Here is a 19,937-nt window from a genome sequence, read left to right on the forward strand (position 1 = left end):
AGAAAAACTTCCCTTTGCTCTCCAGCCGGTTTCCCCCGTATCGGGCGAAGCTGGGCAATGAAAGCAGCAGTTGCTGCTGGAAAGCAGACAAAGAGTCTGCTTGATTTCCTAAGAGAGGAGGCTGCATGCCAGAATCTGCCCAGCCAGTCGTATAATACCCAACCTTTCAGTTGCGAAAGACTCCTAACTTTTGTTTCTAGTGCTGGACTAGCAGCTTTGCGGAGTAGTAGAAGATATTGGGCTCCTCCTCTTCCAAATTTCTGTGTCCTGGTGAGAGATGGAGCACTGGGCAAGGTCCTCTGCAAGGTCAGCATGCCCGAGTGGGCTCCAGGTGCTGAATATTTTCATAAGCAAGGCAAAATTAATTGTAGGGTCCATTCCTGGAAGTGCGGTGTTTGGTGGGGGAGCTGCAGTGGCTCTGGAGTGCAACTGGTTTCCGTGGTATGCTACTGGGACCAGTATCCTCTGGCCTCTGTGGCCCCAAAATCTGCTCTTTACATCTTGGGGGTTGCAGGGGGGTTGGACTAGATGACCTTTGAAGGTCCCTTCCAACCCTAACCATTCTATGATTCTATGATCTTTGCTGAGGTCAGTATCATAAGCCCCAGGGGGTGGGCAAGCAATGGCCCTTGAGGGAGCAAAGAAGCCCCAAAACTGCAGCTGTGGTTCATCACAGAGAGAACCACCTCCTGAAGACCAATGGATGCACATGCATGTGGGGTGCAGACCACCAGAAGCAAACCAGCTAAGGTGATGGGATTCACATACCCACAAATATCTGGGTGTATTATCTGCTTTCCGAGATCGCCTGGGCTGCTGAGAAGCTAAAGTGCTTACTTGGTATTCTCAGGGGTGCCCACGCCACGAGCAGGACTGGAGAACCTGCCCCACTGTCCCTTATCACCAAACCACAGAGATTTAATTGCGTTCTTCAGCAATTCTCTCCAGGAGACAGAGTGGGAACAGCCCAACACACACATTACCCTTTCCAGTTGCAACGATATTTCTCCTGCAAGGCACAGTACTAATTATCGTGCGTGATATCACTTGCAAAATGACATATAAGCAATGCTTGCCACAAACTACCTCTTCGCATGCAGTGTCTTCTGATGCTTTGGTGAAGACTCTAGCGTGAAAACACAGAAAGCTTGAAAATATCCACACAGAGCCATGGAGAGGTCGGGAGGAAGTTGGCCTAGAGAAAGTTGGACCAACCGCAGCCCACATGCCGCTTGCCCCCGTTCCCCGACGGGCATCTCCAGTTCATCCATCCAGATGGCAACATGCACGGACATCCAGACAGCTTCAGGCGTGAAGCTCCAGCCTCGCAACCGCTCTGCGGTCCCTGCCCACAGGTATGCTTTTCATCTAACACGTAGGTCACGAAGAGGTGCCTGCTGGTATCGCCCCTGGGGAGTGTGGACCACAACCACAGAGGAACCCACGTGTTGCAAACGCATCATCCAGGTGTAGCAACCAACTCACTGGTATAAAATGAGGCAACGGGTGAAATAGAGACAAGTCTTGATTAGGAAGAAGGAAAAAAAACCAGCTACTCGTGCCACTTGGAGCTTAAGGAGAATGTACTTGAAAGGGTGCGGGAGAGGTGGTGCTTCCCAGTCCTGTTTTTAACCAGAGGAGCCCTTGGGAAGGGCCATGGTGGACTTTATCCTCAACAAGGTGGATCTGTTCCAGCTCTGCAGCTCTCACAGAGACCCCCTTATAAGGGAGCTTTTCAGAAAGATGGGGACAAACTTTTTATCAGGGTGTTGCAATAGGACAAGGGATAATGGATTTAAACTAAGAGAAGGTAGATTTAGACTGGATAGAAGGAAGACGTTGTTTAGTCTGAGGGTGGTGAGGTACTGGCCCAGGTTGCCCAGAGAGGCGGTGGATGCCCCATCCCTGGAAACATTCCAGGCCAGGTTGGCCAGGGCTGTGAGCAACCTGATGTGGTTGGAGATGTCCCTGCTCCTTGCAGGGGGGTTGGACTGGGTGGGCTTTGAAAGTCCCTTCCCACCCAAACCATCCTGTGATTCTACAGTCCTATGATCATTTCCTACAACCAGAAGTGCTGTCAAGGCACTGTTCCCCTGACATGGCTCTGCAGGCACTCTTGGTGGTCTAATGGACCACAGTTGGGGAGCTCCTGCCCCAAAAACCTCCTGGAAGCCCTGCAGTCTACTAGATTGGTCCTCCTGGGAGCACAAGCCAGTTCTGCTGCACTTTACAGGCTCTCCACAGAAAGACATCAATAGCAATTTTCTGCTTTTTCAGCAGCCCCTTATCGACCTGCTGTCGCAAGTCTTTAAGGAAGATGCCTGAGATAACATCCATGGGACTGCCCGGCTGATCTGCCTGGGGAGAGTCACGCGCTTCTCTGAGCCACACAATTGCTACAACTTCACTTTTCTTATTGTCACAAGGCACGGGGTGGTGAAAAAAGCCAAGACTGGGGAAAATGCAAAGTGCAAATGAGCGTGTCGGGGACAAGTAATTACAAAACACTCCACCAGCAAGGCCAGTTTCAGGATTTCTACAATCTACTTCCATTGGAAGTATCAGCTCCTTGACCCATGGCATCAGAAGGTCAGCTGGGCTGATCCCGCCCCCCTCAAGCTGTGCCAGTGCCACCCTATCTAAAGCAGTATCGAGCTAGGGAAGTCAGGTGAGACCTCTCCCTAGAGAAGAAACAAGCAAGCACTTGGAAACAGAAAGCCTTTAAAGTCCACAGGCATCAGTGGCATCTCCTCTGTTAATCCATTTCATGTAGAGGTTGCCCAAACACAATGTTTTGGGGAAAAGCTTTCCCTTATAGAGCTGCCTGTGCTGGTCTCTGCACGAGGCATAGGCTCTGCTGTGCTCCAAAACATTTGTTGGGCTCCAAAAACCCAGCTGAGCTGGGAGAGGCAGGCTGTGGTGAAGTCTTCAAGCCCACTGAAGATGCACAAGTTGCCACCAACCCATGCATCCCACGGAGGGGTCCCTCTTCCCAGTTCCCTGGCCTGGGAAGACCAGGGTGGCCTGGTCTCAGCCTGGATGAGAACATGCTGACAGTAGCTCTGCTGGTCCATTTGGAAGTGGCGACCAGCATGTGTCACTGCTGGTCCCAGAAGCAGCTGCCCAGAGGAGATGGCACAGCAGGGAAGGAGCTCGGGGCTGGAGCTGCTCAGGCTGGCATGGCTGCGCTGAGAGTTGCGTCCAGAGGAAGCACTTTCCCTAATGTATTTTGGACAACCTGATCCTTTTACAGTGATGCGTTGCTCTCAGCTGAGGAGGAGACTTCTGTTCTATTACCCAATCAACACTCCCTGGGAGGATGGTAAGAAGAGATTAGTTTGTTTATTGCGTTGAGTAAACCAAAATGTTGGTTATCCTCCTTGTCAGACTCCTGAAGAACTTGGAGACATGAACGGCAAATTGAAGGCTAGATGAATAAAACCTTGTACCCAGTCATGGGAAACTCCTCCTACTCCTCTCCACTGTAGACAAGGGAAAGCATGAAACATGACTCTCTCTCCCTGGATCTGGAACAGCAGAAGAGATTCCTGCAAAGATGGAAACCATTATGAGGTAATTACTGGAGACAATGATGAAGAAAATCTGGTCACTCATCAACCCAGACACTGCAATTCAACAGTAGCCTCGTGGTTACACATCCTCTGGTGGGAGGTGGACCTTCAGGACCTGAAGGTGGGTGAGACAGACGGACAGAGCCACCCAGTCTGTGCGCACAGGGAGACCGAGCCACCCGGCCGGCCGGCTTCATCCTGCCCAGCCGAAGACATAATAACCCTGGGAGAGGAGGATGTGATCTCATCCCAAGGGTCCCAGGGAAACACAAAACATGGAAAGAAACAGTGGCGAGACCATCGCGCTTGATTGCGACGGGCTCCACCCTGGCTCGCCGGACGTTCTCCGCTTTTCCTGGCTCTGCAGAGGGAGAGAGCGCATGGCGGCAGACACAAATAGTTGTGTTTACATCCCATTGAAAGGATTTTTGGGAACTAACAATGCCTGGTACAGAGGGCGAAGGACAAAAACAAAGCCACGCGAGGAGGGACCATCCTGTGCGATGGTATCTGGCTTCGTTTCTTTATCTGCCCTAATTGCTTCCTCTGCCTTCTCCATGGGTCTCAGAGAAACAAGGGTAGCATTTCCCCTTCTCTATTTAAAATGCGCCACTAAGATTTTAATGCTGGGACTAAACGAGTCCCCTAGCTTTCCAAGAATACATGTTCCCGCATATAAAACACTCAAAAGAGCAGCTGGGCACAAGGGCGTCACTCTGGCCACCTCGCTTTGGTCTGTCCTCATCTGCTCCCAAAGAACATCTGATCTCCTTCACCTTAACTCTGCCCTTTGACTGAAATGATGCTGATTAAGGGGATTTTTTTTTTTTTCCCCATGCAAGCTGCATTCACTGGAGGGTTTTTGCCAGCGCAGCTACAACGGGTCTGCGTGTGCGGCAGCTTTTTTCACAGCTCTTTATTTTTTTATTGCATGGCAGGCACAGAGCCACGGGGACATCCATCCCCATCGGGAGTGTGGTCCTACCGACAGACACGCGCCTGTCCCTCCTCTTTGCAGACCCCTGCTCCCACACGCTACCTCCTGCCACGGCTCTGAAGGTCCACATCACCTCACACATCCGTGTACCCTGCTTGCTCCAAATCCCAGAGTTTTCTCCCAGCTCTTTCAGGTCTTAAATCCTCTTCTTCTGGATTCCCACAAATTTCCACGCTTGTTTGCTCTCCCCATTTTTCCTTCCTTTCCATGTCCTTGACCTCCAGCCTCCTCTTTCTCCCTCCTTCCCTGGCATGCCCACACCCCTCATCCCTTCTCCATCCTTTCTCCCTACAAAGCACTTCCCAGTTTGTCCCAGTCCCGCCGAATGGGACATCAAATCACTGATTTTTGCAGAACCAGATGGGAGGACCAGAAGAGGACTTTTATGAGGAAGTAAGTCCCATTCTTCATAGAGGACTTATGTTCTCTGGTCAGATCCGGCCTCATGGAACTACCTGGGTGGAAGCGTGGTGTGGGGTCAGGATCTGTCCCATTGGTGCCTTTGCTCATTTGATTGTCTCAATCTCTGACTAGAAGAATAATCTTAAAAATCCTAGCAGCTCATTATACTGTCAAAGACCTTTTTTTTTTTGCCTCAAAAGGCTGATGCTTTTTAAAAAGTGAGAGTGATTAAAAAAAAAAATCAATGTTAAAAGATACAATTTTCTTTTCCAAACAGCACCACCCTCCTCGCTCATCTGCCTGCAGCTGGGAAGGTTTTCCTCTCTCTTCCTCTGAAGGAGACAGTGAAAAGGCAGTGCCCTCTTGAAGTTCAGACGTTAATTACCGTGTTAGAATATTTTGCTAAATTATACAGCATGGCCCCAGGAGATAACAGGCACTAAGAGAAGGGATGGGAGTGGATACCCATCTACTTGCTGCACCGCAGACTCAGACGTGGGGGAAAGGCAATTAGACGAGGAGTATTTACCCTCCCTGCACCACCACCCCGAGGCTTTCAGTTAGCAGTGCGCACCAAGGCAGGGAAGTGATGGGAGTGTGCCAAGATTTTAAACGATGCTGAAATGGGACCGTCTCCACCAACCAGACTGGAGGTAGGAGACAACTCCTGCAGAGGAGCAACCATCCTGCCCGCTGCCAGCCTGCCAAGTTCTGCTCCCTGATGCCTCTGTGGGGCTAATTCAGCGCTCCTGGGCGCTGCCCTCAGTCCCCAGGGTTGGCAATAAGATCATAAAAGCATCTGTCTTGGGTCAGGTCAATGCCCACGAACTGCTAATGGCTGGTGATACTCAGGGTGATACCCCCAGGGTACCCGCCCAGCCCCAGCTGCAATAACCCCTCCAAGCTGGGGTGAATCGGTCCTGCAGCCACAGCCTCCTGCGTGAAGGAGTTCTGCAGTTTAATTAGTCTCTCTGTGATGAGCTGCTTCCCGGGCTTTGTTCCAAACCTGCCTCAACAGTCCTGCCCAATGTACTCGCGGGTGTTGAGAGCGGGACGGTGCTGCAGCAAAGCTGCTCCCTGTCACCCTTGGAATCCAATCCCCTTGTACTCAAGCTAAGACATCATGGGTGGACAATCAGACAGGTAAAAAAATGGTTGCATGGTTTGGCTCAGAGGGCTGCAGTTACTGGAGGCCAGTGATGAGTAGGGAGGTGTCTATCCCAGGACTTGCCCAGTTATCATCCTTATCCATGACGAGGAGGAGGTGAGGAGTACACTCTTGCAAAGTTTGTAGTTGAAACTGAGTGAAGGAGGACCACTGAATGTGCTTGAGGAGCTGCCATCCAGAGGGACCTCAGGAGTTAAAAAGAAACAATGCCAAGTCCTGCACAAAAGAGGAGCGCAGGGGCACGGTAAAGAGGTGGGATAGGGTTGTGAGGGGGGTGAGCGCGGGCAGAGCCCACCTTGTTGCTTGCGCTTGTGGGACCCCAATCGGCAAGGTGCCTTGAGGGGACCACAGTGACATTGTCACCTGACATCTTCTCCAGCTTTAGGTCCGCAAGCCAGTTTTTCCATCTCCTTGCTCTGTTGCCATAGGCAACTGCTCCGGTTACCTGGCTGTAAAGCCAAGTCTGACTGCTGAATGGCATCACACAAATAAATGCATCCAAAGCAGCGTCCGACCCCAACCACCTTGGCTGGAAGTGGCTCCTCCTGGCAGAAGGCTAGCAGGAAGGTGACAGCTCCCAGGTTCAGAGGCACCTCCTGGGTTGGCGTCCCAATGATATCTGCTGAGGATGAGATGGAGACACAAGAAGAGCCAAGGCTCCTACCACCACTCATCTGCCCTGGCTTCTGCAGAGCACGATCATGGCTCCAAGCTGGCTATGACCCTTCCTTCCATGCAGACCTCAGTCATTGCAAAGAGCTGGGCTAGGTCCCTCAGGACCCAGTCCTAACACTCCTCCCCAGCAGCACTGGGGGATGAAGTTGGGAGGGCAGCGAGCTGGGCTGGCCCATGCCAACCCCATTGACACACCATGGGTAGCACAGAGCTGGATGAACAGCCAGCTCCAACCACGCTTAGGAAAGAGCTAGGGAAGGCAAAAGTGGTGATAATAGATGGTATAGAATATATTTTATTATCTCTATGTCTTCAGTAGCCATGGGGCACTTGCTGCACCAGGCACAGGGCTCTGAAGTGCTCCTGTCCCACTGGTGGTTCAACTGACATTTTCTGGTCCTTGGTCTTAACCCATTTTCTACATTTTGCTGGCTCTGCTGAAGGCCACAGAAAGATAGATGGCAAGCCTGCACGAATCTAAGTCCCTTGGTTGTTCTCCTGGTTTTAGTTGGTTTTGGGGGATATGCAACCCAAAGTACTGCTGGAGCGGGGCTGAATGAGGTCCTCGATGTCTGGGCATGGGGCAGAGGCTTTGGGGCAGCAAGGACGTCAGCATGTTCACTCCCCACCATTCCAGAGAGGCAGAAGGACAAATTTGATGTGATTTTGTGAAATAAAGTAAGGCCAGAGTTGAGCGCACATGGGCTGTAGAGCTGGGAGAAGACAGTGGAACATCCCTCTTGCTTAGACCATCAAGCGCGGGAGCCAGGACATCTTAAAACTGCTAACAGTGTTTTCATGGAGGCAGATAAAAGACGCGTGGAGGAATGTGATTCTGGCAGATGCCACCACTGGTCCCATGTGAGAACAGCCAGGGCTGGAAGCATGCAAGGGCCAAGCCCGTGGTGTCCTAACTGCACCACAACCACCCCTGGGGAAAACTTTTCCCTGAGAACAATCCCCTCATCCAGTTCGCCCTCGATTCCCTGAAGCCTCAAGAGAAGAATAGGAGGAAAGCTCTTTCTTTTATTTCTATTTAACTTCTCTGCTTTGTTATTCTTTTCCCAAACTTCTCAGATTTGATGGCTGCAATGGTTCTCATCCGCAAAAGGGGCCGCCTCTGCTCACCGTAAGAATACCTCCTTACCCCCAACCATCTTCAATGCCGACCTTTGGGCTGGGCTTGGGCATCCCATTTCCCTTCTCCAACTTAAACTGCACACTACTCCAAGCAGAAAAACCTGTTTCAGTCTAACGCATCACATAAACTCACTGTGCTCCACCAAACCATTTTAACAAGAGTTGGACTCATCTTTTACTTCTCTTGGCAAACCACCTCTTCGCCTAAAATCCCAACATTGACCCAACCAGACCTTGTCGTGAAGACACTCTCTGCCTGCACAAGTCTCACCCCAAACCCTCAGAACGGTTCTGGGAATTAAACTTTTTGATTCTTTGGCGATCCAGCTCCTGGGAGAGGCAGTCACCACGTCAGACATGGTGGTAGGCACTTCCTTCTCTCCCCACCCTGTTTTCAGCAGGCAGCTCAGGTGACAAATGCAGAGGAGGATGTGGACAGGGGATCAGCGTGGACCCTGTTCATGCCAGGGGGCACAGCCACTCCCTTGGCTCCCAAAACACTACCCAGGTGAGGTGGCAGCTCTGACCCAAATTTCCTTTGCCATGATTAAACACTCATCCCTGTGGCTGATGCCGAAACACAGTGGTCTGCCTGCTTCCCTGAGGATGGTGATGAATGTTGGTTCCATTAGCCAGCAAACCCCAGCATTTATCACTCCAGCCTCGCCTGAAATGAACTTCTCTCCGGATTTTTTTTTTTTCAGCCCACAAAGCCAACCCATCCACACAGCTCAATAAATAACAGCAGCATTGCCACGTGATGCCCCAGCCACATCCCCAGCTCCTCCTGGGCCACCCAGCACTGATGTTCTTGCTGCCATCCTTGCTTCCTCTCACCCAGCCCAGCTCCACAAATTAATGATGGTGTTAATAAGCAGTTACTGGAGGGGAAAGGAAAAGAGCTGGAGAGAGGAAGCTTTGCAGGGGGAAGGGAAGAGACGTTCCTGCCTTGGTCATCAGGCTACTTTCCCCTTCCTCTTGCTCACTCCCTCGCTGACCTTTGGCTGAGTCTGCCAAAGCTATAAAGGAAAAAGGAAGAAGAAAAAAAAAAAAAAGACAGAGAAACTAAAAAGCAGGAGGAGCTGAAAGGACAGGCAGAGGGAGAGATGTTATCTCTCCTCTGGTAATGATTTATTGTGAAGAGATGGGTGGATGGAGGCAGAGGGAGCTAAGTATGATTGTGGGCAGCACGGAGGGGCTCTGCTGGAGGATGCCCACGGAAGAAGGAGTGAGGGGCTAAGATTGTACATGGGGACGTACAGGCTGATCAGCAGGAAGGAGAGAAAATCACTACACCTTCTGAACCCATCCTGAGGCAAGGAACTCCCATGCCTGCTGGCTAGTCGTAAACCATCTGGGCCATGCAGATGCCCCCTCCTGCCCTGGGACACCAGCCCATGTGCTTCATGAAGCTCACCAAGGGGTGAGCACCCTGTACTACTCGGAAGTTTCCAACATCTCATGGAGCACCTGGAAGGGTCAGCCTGCGCACATGTCCCTGTCCTTTCTTAGGTGTGGATGCAAGAGCCACCACCACCTCAGCTGTGTCTACAGCCTTGCTTTGGCTCTGGCAACCATCTGAGAGCCTGGCACCTATCACTGCTGATAAATAGGCTGTCTCATTCTCCTGAATTGTGTGACAGGATTACCTGAGGGTGGCAAAAAAATGGTGGCAAGGCAAAAACCCAGCCCAGAGCCATCGAAGAGGAACAGCGTCAGTCAAGGCCACCACCCTGCAGAGCAATCAGTCACAGATCAACCACTTTGGGGCAGGAGAGACTCAGGCTTACTCATGTCAGCTAAGCTAAGGGTCTTCTTCTCTGACAAACACCATCACAAGAACAGAGCTGTTCTGTTAAGGAACAGAGATGTATTTTTAAGAAGTAAATTTATGTATGTCGTCTTGATATAATTAGAAGGCGGCTTTTTGTGGAGCTGCCCTGTAGCAAAAAAAATCCCTGATAGACAAAATTAATGTCCTTCCATGCACCTCTAGATCTCCATTGTGTCCCCATGTATCAGCAGGGTGACAAGAGGGACTGTGACAGCACGGTGAGGACAGACAGGAGTGGGCAGCGAAAAATCCTGGCAGAACCAGGGCTGGGTTGTGTCACTGCTGTGATGGGAAGCGGAGGGGAATGGCAACTTTGCTAGACGCCAAGATCTTCCCCATAAGGTGACACATACTGCTGTGGGCAGAGATTTTGGGGAAGTTAGGCTATTCTTAGTATCCTCTCCCACCTCCTGTGCTAGATATGTGTGCCTCGTCATGATGCCTGGGCTCTTTCCCACTGCTGCAGTCACCGTCTGTGAACCCTACCCACAACATTACTGTGAAGACAAAATGTTTATTATGTGCTTGCATTCAGAGAAAACTTCCCATGCGTGGAAAAGTCACCGCCAGCAGTTTCTTTATCTTTTCCTTGCCCAAGGTCTAGCGGAGAACGTATTTAACAGTAAGTTATTTCAGGCCTGACAGAAGCGCTACTGACAATTTGAGATTCACAGCTCCAACCCTGGGCAATGCAGCAGATTCTTCTGAGAAAGTCTTCTACAGACAGCAGCAGGAGACAAAACCATCCTTAAAACAGGACTTGGGAAAGCCCTCTCCTGCTTTATTGAATGTTAACACTTGAGTTGCCTTTTCTCTCTCTGAGGTCTCTCTCACTCCGAACCATGGGGAGCTCAGGCTCTGAAACGAGCTCATCAGGAGCTCAGGTTCTGAAATGTCCCCAACCCTGGTGGCAGGGCTGGATTTCTGCTGCACTAGGTGGAGAGTAAGGACATATGGGACCTCAGCTCTCTCCCTCTTTCTTCCCCTCTGTCTCATCTATTTAGGTGGCTTCACATGCTGTTAAGAAGCTTTTTAAGCTCCTTCGGTGGGGATTTTTGCAACATTGGGATCTGCAAACCCAGATGTTGGGTTTGCAGTCCCAACTGCTGGGCTTTGCAAACCCTTGGATGAAGGGGTCTTGCTTGGAGCACGTAGTTTTAGTTAGCAGAAATACAATACGTAGGAAAAGCCAAGCATCCCTGCAAACGTAGGTACTTTTGGGGTGAGAAGTGTTCATGCTGGTGAAGCAAACCTGTAGGAATCATAAAGTGAACATCTACAAACCATGGGCATCTCAGCACTGTAACGCAACGGCTTGCCCCACGGGTGGAGAAGGACAAACTCTGAAGGCATTTACCTCCCTGAGGCAGGTATAAATGGGGCAGACAAGGACTCGAAAGGGTTCTCCGGTGCTGCTCCTCATGGTGCCGAAGACTTCGCAGAGAAAGGTGATGAACCCCAGCCAGCGCTCCACGTCCCGCTGCTGCAACTCCTCCCGCATGGTGAAATCCTTCTGCAAGAGGGACAGAGACAACAGGCTGCATCAGCAAAACCGCATCGCCATGGGAGAGGCAACGGCTGTCTAGAGAGAGAATTAGGAGGAAATTGAAACTCAGGGTGGGGGGAGGAAGAGAGACAGACTGACTCTTTAGTAACAGCAGGGAGATTACTCAACATACGCGGAGTGGCTGGAATTTCGACACAGCAAAGCCACCAGAAAGCAGGTACTGTAGAAATATCACCAACCCCTGCAATAACTGTCACAGCTTGCACTAGACAGCGTCCCCTGTGCCCTGCCCTCCCCCTCAAACAGACACAAGGACTCTTTGCCATCTGTACAACCAAGATCAAATCAAGCAACAAAGAGGTTAAACAAAATGCAAGGGAAACGCAATGAATGCTGGTGGCCATGGGGCTTTGTGGCCCAGATGGACCTGCCCAGCCCATTCACCCCAGTATCTTCAGCAGACCCAGTGTTCTAATGGCCTGGTTGCTCCCTGGGGTCTCAAGAAATTACGGCTGAGGCTGGCTCCCTGCCCGACCAGAAGAAGATCAGGGCAGCCTGAGCGTGGCATTAAAAGGTCACCCTGCTCCTGAGCTGATGGTTGCCATGACCAAGGATTAACTGAATGACGTGATTTATGGAGCAAGATCAGGAGGACCCACGCAGGGAGATAGCTGCCTCCCCATCAGTCCTCCAGCTGGGGAGAGAAAAAGGGCTTTGCTGAAAGGAAGGATAGGAAAAGGGATGTGTGTGTTGGGAGTGTGTGCCAAGGAGCAAGGGGCAACACAGGAAAGCAAATAAAAACCCTTCTAGAGGATGGCACAAGAGAGTGCATCGCATTCAGAGCCAAGAGGGTTTCCCTGGGCTCTTCAGCGACGCTGCAGAGCTTCTTGCAAGATGTCCCATGCGACTTGGCTTGTCTGTCTCCATAGTGATCTTTCCCCAGTATTAAAAATTGGTAGACACTAAGTAGAGGAAAATTAAAGAACAGGACAAGTTCATTCTCAACACCATGTGTTCCCAGTGTGGGTTGCACAACACTTGAAATCCAGCAACTAAATAAATTATGTTATATCTTTTTCATCTCAGTTTATTCCTAGCGCCTGAGACAAAGGGCTTTGCTGCTGCGAATGCTCCAACCCGCAGCTGCACTCTGTGAAGCCAGGGAGATATAAAAGCCACCACACCAAAGATGGCTCTCATGCCCCGGACAACTCACGGAAGATCTTTTGAAACAAAGGTAAGTAAAGCAGCTGCTTAAAGAAAGCCACGCAAAAGCAGGATGATTATTTTCATGACACAATTGTATGCAGAGAAGATCCAAGACAGGAGCTATTTATATGTTTTATTACAAAAGGAAAAAAAAAAATCTATTTGCATATGCAGGAAAAAGACTTGTAAAATAACCGAGGCACTTATTAGCCAAACTGTGATGAGTAATTCCTCTCTACACCCATTTCTATAAGGCAATTGCCCAACTGTGTCTGCGACTCCAAAGTCAACGTGCAGCCACGTTGGGTCTTTTCAGACTCTCCGGGGGGAGATCCTGTTGGGTCTTTTCAGACTCTCCGGGGGGAGATCCTGTTGGGTCTTTTCAGACTCTCCGGGGGAGTTTGCAGGGGTCGTCCTTTCATTATCAAGCCAGTCCTTGGGCGGTGATGGAGGAGAGAATTATTTGCCCGCTCAAGTTATCACCTCAGGGTTACCAAATTACTCATTCTGGAGTTTTCACTTGAATTTTAATAAGAAAAAAGCCAAAGAGAAATGACCTCCTAACTATTGAGATATTAAAAAAACAAGCGAGAGCGTCCCGTGCCTCTCGTCTGCACTGATGGGGACCTCCAGCCTCGGCCACTCATAAGGTCACCCACCAGCCACCTCCACCTTGGGACAAAAAACACCCATTGAAATCTGGGGCTCTTACTTGATGCCCCCAGACCTCTCCAACCCCGGGCACTGAGCTGCCTCCTGCATCTCATGCAGCATGCCACTTTGCTCCTCGATTTGTTCTGCCCCTCGCAGGCCGGATGACCCCCACCAACCCTCCTGTCCTGCCTGAGAAGGTCTACACTGATGCATCTGGGAGCTGGGATGTATTTCAGGATCCCTGGAGTACACTGGGAAACTCCTAACAGCTCGAGATAACCGCATGGGTTCTGCAGTCCCATGTTACTGAGAAAGAATAAAAACCACCGCAGGAAAGTCTCCTCCTTCCTGTTCCTGCTCCAAACATATCACCACACTCTGCAACCTTGCAAGAGAGAAAACTGACTCTTCAACATTTTCCCTTAAAAAAAATATTTTCCATAAAAAACCCCACAAAACCAACCAACCAAACAAAAACTTTCCATAAAACAACCACCAAACCAAATCAAACTCATCAGGCCTGGGATGGGAGCTGGGCAGGAAGGGATGCCACCACCCAGCACCCTCTTTTTTTAATCCAACGGCACCCGGTGGGTGATGCCACGCAGCAGGAACATCAATGAACACTCTGTCCCCAACTTTGCAGCTGAAGAAGACTCTTGCAAAATAAAAGAAACTGTGTTTCTCTTCCAACCCCCTCAAGTCAACAAAAACCTTGTGTAGACTTTGATAGACCCCCATGAAGGATGGAGGCAGTGGATGGATGCAGAGGTCACTGCGATTTTGACCCAGAACGTGATACCGCAGAGGCAATAATTTTGCTCCATTTGTGGCCTTGGGTTGGGCCAAATTTCGCAGATACCAGCAGAGCAATTCCCTGGGAGCAGAAGATTGTTTGCATGTACTCTGCAAAAGGGAGAGTGATACAGATTCATTTAAAAAAGCAGGAAAAGCACCTTGCCAGATGTTAGAATTATGTTTTTCAGACCATGCCTGCCCACAGGCAAGAATTGGGCTTGCCAGGAGCTGAACCTCTATGGTAGCTGGACGTGCTGCACCAGGGCTCTCCTGAAGCATCCTGAGATACCCGTCTGCTTTGGCCTTGCGGGGCAGTGCTACACCAGTATCACAGTGCACACAAGGAAGTTGGCCCATGGAGCTCTGTCCTTAAATTTGGCCTTCTGATAGCAGGTTTGACCAGCACCACGGCATGCACAGACGGGCAAGGCCGACACAAACGCCACCCATGCAGACGTGTCCCAGCTCCCTTGGGGTGTCTGTTTGAGGAGATCACTGCTGTCATCTTGGTAATTCGGTCAACAGAGTTACAGGTGCAACTCACCTGGATGCATGTTGGCCGTGGTCCCAGTAGGACCCACAACCCACCACGCCAGGAGAATGTGGAGAGCAACTCAATCGCTTCTCCAAAGAGCGTGCCACCAAAACAGATGAGCCAGACAAAGAGCGTGGTAGAGCTGGCTATCAGTGAAGAGAAGCTCAGCAGAGAACAAAACCCATGGCCCGCTTGCCCGGGGCACATCTGATGGAGCCGTGCCCTGACCCACAGACCTCTGCAACATTGACGAGAAGCCTTGAGGAGGCTGAAGAGTGCTGAAATCAGACGGTTGGGTCACTGCCCTGCCCAGTGAACTTTATTTGCTCTGGAAATGCCTCACAGAGTTATATAAAAATAACCTGTGGAGTGGCTTGCCCCGTGCCTAGCTGGTGATGTCAGGGCAGTAAGCAAATTATCTTTCATCAGTTTGGTTTTATTTTTAAACATAAATTGTATTACTAATTTGGGGGTGCCCTAGCCTGTAGATAATCTGGGCGCTTTTACTGGATGACCTTCCATCAGCACCTATAGTTTAAAATAAAATGTATTTATACCAAGTAGCAGGGTTGGCCTCCCTTCTCTGCCTGGTTTGAGAGAAGAGTTCATTGGGAAACCACGCGGGGGGATGCCAAGGGGACCTCTAAAGAGGTCTCATACAGGACAAGTTTGGGGCATTAACCTGAAGGCTAAGCATGTTCACCATGTTATTATATTCAGCCTATGAGGCCAGGCTGAGAGAGCTGGGGCTGTTCAGCCTGGAGAAGAGAAGGCTCCGGGGAGACCTGAGAGCGGCTCCCAGTGCCCAAAGGGGCTGCAGGGAAGCTGGGGAGAAACTCTTCAGTAGGGCCTGTCGTGATAGGACAAGGGGTAATGGTTTTAAAATAGAGGGAGGTAGATACAGATTGGATATTAGGAAAAAATTTTTTATGCTGAGGGTGGTGGAACACTGGTCCAGGTTGCCCAGAGAGGCGGTGGACGCCCCATCCCTGGAAACATTCCAGGCCAGGTTGGATGGGGCTGTGAGCAACCTGATGTGGTTGGAGATGTCCCTGCTCCTTGCGGGGGGAGTTGGACTGGATGGGCTTTGAAGGTCCCTTCCAGCCCAAACCATTCTATGATTCTATGATTATGATTCTATGTTGGGCCTCATCACGTGATGGTCAGGGTGACCCGTGTTCAGGCATGACAGAGATGGGTCACGGCTCAGCCTACTCTCTGACATCCCCCCTTGGACCCTTTCTAAGCTTGGCTGAAGCTCCTGCCAGCAATGGAAATAGAAAACACCTTTATCTTGGGGCTCTCCACTCCCATACCCAAGAGAAAGCCCACTCCTCATCTCAGTGTAGATGCAGCTCAAGCAACACTGTCCTTTCTTGGCCCAGATGCAAGACCTCTCCAAGATCAGGACCATGCTAGAAGACCAGCCACTCCATGGCAGAGAGGGGAAATCCATGCTCTGCCATTTTTCATGGGCAGCAGAGCCAAGTGGGACAAGAATTAACATTTTGCCATCAGATCTAAGCCCTCGCTCCAGTCCAGACAGTTGCAGCTGAAAATTCATCCCTTGGGGGTTCACCACACTTTTTTTTTTAAAGATAAGTCCCTAATAACTTTTCCCCAGATCTAGGCCTACCAACTCACCGTTGACTGTCAGCAACAAGTTAGAGGGCAAAAGTTTAGTGCAGGATAAAAAAATGAGAGTTAATTTAAGCATCGCCACCTTCTGATGGAAAAAAAAAAGACACATTTGGGCTTGTTGCTCTGTAAACACAGTGCTCTTCCTCTGGCAGCTCTGCTCTTTACTCAGTCATTGTCAAGAAGGCAGGAAATACTGAGTCAGAAATACTGCGTAAAAAGAAATAAATAACGCTTAGGTATCAGTGCTGGGCGCTATATAAAAAGCTGAGAGAGGCTGTGCTGAATACTTGATCTCCCTGGCAATGTGCTACAAAAGGCTGGTGCCTTAAATGGCTCTTTGGAAATGGTCTGAGAGAAATAAAACAGGCTGGAGGAGCGGGCGCGTAGGGGCTGGGACAGCATCCGTCCTTTGTCGCTCTCCTGGAGAAGCGCATGGACACCACTACACAAGCTCCTTAGCTGTAGCAACCACCCGAGATGGTGGGGCACGAGATGGGACCATCAGCTCTTCCATGGGCTCTGCTCTTCCTCCAACCACTCGCAGCAACACTCCCGGCCTCTCTGCCTCCACCCTGCTGACACTGCCCGAGGACTGAACCATACCGAGATCTCACCACCCCACCCCTGCCCATGCTATTGTCAGCACTGGGACAGTAAGACAAAGCAGACTAAGACAATAATAGAAAACCTGCTCTGAGCTAACAGCTTCCACGCAAGACTGGGAAACCACAGCACAGGAGACTGAGATTTATTTCCAGTCCTGTGTGGGCTCCCATCACCTCTGTACTCTGATTTCCCAGCTGGCAAATGGGAACGATTTACTCATCTTCCTCTGCAATGTGCTTTGGGGTGTGCGACGGAGACATGCAAATCACGGCAATTATTATTACTCTAACAAAGGAGCAATTGACATTTAAAGCAGATAAAGCTTTTAAATTACAGATGACACCCTGTGCCCAGCCTCGCAAAGGTCCCAGCTTCACCCAGTCATGAGGCATTTCACTCCCACAGTCTTTCATCACTCAGTTTCCTCCGAGCTGGATCTGTGTCAGATGAACATGCACCAGCTTCTTCTTGGGGGGATTTGTTCGATTTGGTAAGAGTGGCAAAACCTACTGGTGGCCTTCAGCGTGGACCCAGTTTCATGAAGCTCTCTGAACGTTTCTAATCACAGAGGTCTCCAAAATGCATCACACAGTGAAGGCCCAGGTTACCAGGACTGTGACCACCATGTGGTGGGCACCTAACACCCATCAGCTGACCACCAGATGATACAGAACTTGCATTAAATGCCACTGACCAATTCTATAAGAAAAAATCACCAAAGATCCCGCAGCCATCGGACAGACACAAATAGTGCTTATTCCTCTCAAAAGGATTTGGGCAGGAAGGCAAAAGTAAGGTCAGAAAACTCCTGGTTCTTCTAAAAGAGATGCTGAGCAAACTCCCAGGATCAGGAACACCCATGAATTTTAAATTCCTTAGGTCTGGGTAACTGAGGCAGCTGATAACCAGAGCCAACAGGAGCTGTGGGTACTTCCCATGTCTCCAAACACTCCAAGGTGACCAAGTGGGTGCTCATTTGAACCTCCTGCCTCATAGTCTCACCATGACCTCTCCGTCTGGCTCTAAATCTGGGATCAACAGCAATTACCCACTCAACGTGGGTGTCTCATGGCTTGAGCCAGCGATGTCTCTGAGCTCCTCGGGGGCTGCAGAGGTACAAGCAGCTAATTATTGATCGAGCTGAGGTTTAAAGCACCCAGCTGGGGGTATAATGATGGAGGAGGCTGAGGGGAGACCTCACTGCTCTCTACAACTACCTTAAAGGAGATTGTAGGGAGGCAGGTGTTGGTCTCTTCTCCCAAGTAACAAGTGGCAGAACGAGAGGAAAGAGCCTCAAGTTGCAGCAGGGGAGGTTTAGGTTGGATATCAGGAGACACTTCTGTACTGAAAGAGTGGTCAGGCACTGGAACAGGCTGCCCAGGGCAGTGGTGGAGGCACCATCTCTGAAAGTGTTCAAAGAACGTGTAAACGTGGCACTCCAGGACGTGGTTTAGCGGGCATGGTGGTGTTGGGTTGATGGTTGGACTTGATGACCTTGGAGGTCTTTTCCAGCCTTAAAGATTCTGGTTAACAGCATTGCTGTTAACCTAGCAGATGCTAGAGATCTTGGAGCACTGTCTCAGTGGAAGCTCAGAGATGACTGGGAGGATGAAGTGTGGTCTGCAAACCACAAACAGCAAACACCATTTTGTCCTGGTGTAAATATCTTCTTTAATGACCCTCTGAGAGCAGAGAAAGCAGAGCAGGGAGAAGGAGCAGCCCAAAGGAAAAGCCCTGGTCTCCTGTTGTCTCCTCCTTTTCTCTCGTGGAGGATAAACATCAGAATTGAGATGGGGCCATGTTCTGCGAAGATACTGCGTCTCACAGGTCAGCAAAGCTTACTGCTAAATTGAAGCAAATCTCATTTCCACCAGAATACATTCGCTGTGAGGAGTATTTCTCCAACTAATTTCAAGTGGGAAAATGCACAGAGGAGAAATACTCTGAAAAACAGAGCAGGATGCTCTGGAAGCTCCGGTTGCTTCACCAGAGGATGTTTGCCAGCACCTCCTCCAGCGGTACCTAGGTGACAGAGTTGTCTTTCTCATTACTTAATTTTTATTGCTGCTCTTCCTATCCAGCACCTTCCTGGATTCCCAAACAGGTGCCAGGATGTCAGCTCAGCTGGATAACAGCAGTTTATCAACACTTCAGAGCTCTGTTATTCCATGAACCCAGACACAATCATGCAGCAAAACGTTATTGCTCGCCCCAGCCAGACCCTACAGCGACCGAAGGGACTCGGACAGATGGCAAGGCACACGGACATCGGGAACCAATGGTACCTCTTCCGTGGAGAGGGACTGGTGGGAAGAAACAAGCGACCATGAAGAAATATAAGTTAATTTTCTTACTGGGTTGTCGTTAGAGCAGCTGGGGTGTCTGTTTGACCCAGCCCTGCAGATGTCCCGTGGCTGTAACACCCGGAGGAGGCAGCTCCTGAGCCTTCACACCAGACTTGCTCCTCTGGGGTGTTGCAGAAGATCCTCGCTATATTTGTTACAACCCGATCCTACCAGAACACTGAGGTAATGATGTGCCTTTTGCCTTTGTGAGCATGCATGGGAAAACCTTGAATTACTTCTGGATGTTGGGAGACACCGTGAGTCCTCTCTTGGGCAGCTGTTCCCTGAGATGCAGGTAAAGCATCCATGTCTCCCAGAGCATCCTGTTCCCGGGTCAGCGATCCCGTCCCTGCTTACATGGAGGTGGTAGGAAGAGAGGGGACCAAGCACAGTGGATCCCTGCCCATCTCAGAATCTGCAGCGGCTCTGGCACCTGCACTGCATGGAAAAAGATATCAATATAAATCTCTCAGCCCATGGGCCGTGTTCCCCAAAGCATGAGCTCAGTGTAAAACCATGATGGTCAGAAGAAATTCCCCAAACAAGTGTATGGGGGCTGTTTTATACAGGTGGGGATGGCTTGGCGGGCAGCTTTCAAGCCCTCCCTCACATCCAGACAAGGTCAGAGTTCCAACACCATCCCCAGCATCTGCTCAGAGACCACTTCTGTGCCTGAAAAAATGCCCATCCCATGCCCAGTGCCAACGTGGGGCAATGACTCGACGGAGGCTGATGGATGGATCCTGCTTGCAAATGCCACAGCCGGAGATGCTCAGCTTTGCAGATGCAGTGTGTCCTCTCTGTAAAGTGGAGGTGCTGAGGAGTCTACAGGGACAGGCAGAGTTTGCAAAGAG

The 19,937-nt window shown here is 50.4% G+C and overlaps 1 protein-coding gene across 4 annotated transcripts in view; it reads right to left on the minus strand.

The window, feature by feature from the left end:
• Nucleotides 1-19,937, minus strand: part of CTIF (cap binding complex dependent translation initiation factor) — a 145,736-nt gene that overhangs the window by 10,225 nt on the left and 115,574 nt on the right. For all 4 annotated transcript variants that reach the window (XM_086770331.1, XM_086770333.1, XM_086770332.1 and 1 more), the window contains one exon: nucleotides 11,146-11,301. In XM_086770331.1, the coding sequence (XP_086626457.1) occupies nucleotides 11,146-11,301 (156 nt within the window). The remainder of the gene's footprint in view (nucleotides 1-11,145; nucleotides 11,302-19,937) is intronic.

Source organism: Chlamydotis macqueenii, chromosome Z (genome assembly GCF_036417535.1).
Source record: "Chlamydotis macqueenii isolate bChlMac1 chromosome Z, bChlMac1.mat, whole genome shotgun sequence".
NCBI lineage: Eukaryota > Metazoa > Chordata > Aves > Otidiformes > Otididae > Chlamydotis > Chlamydotis macqueenii.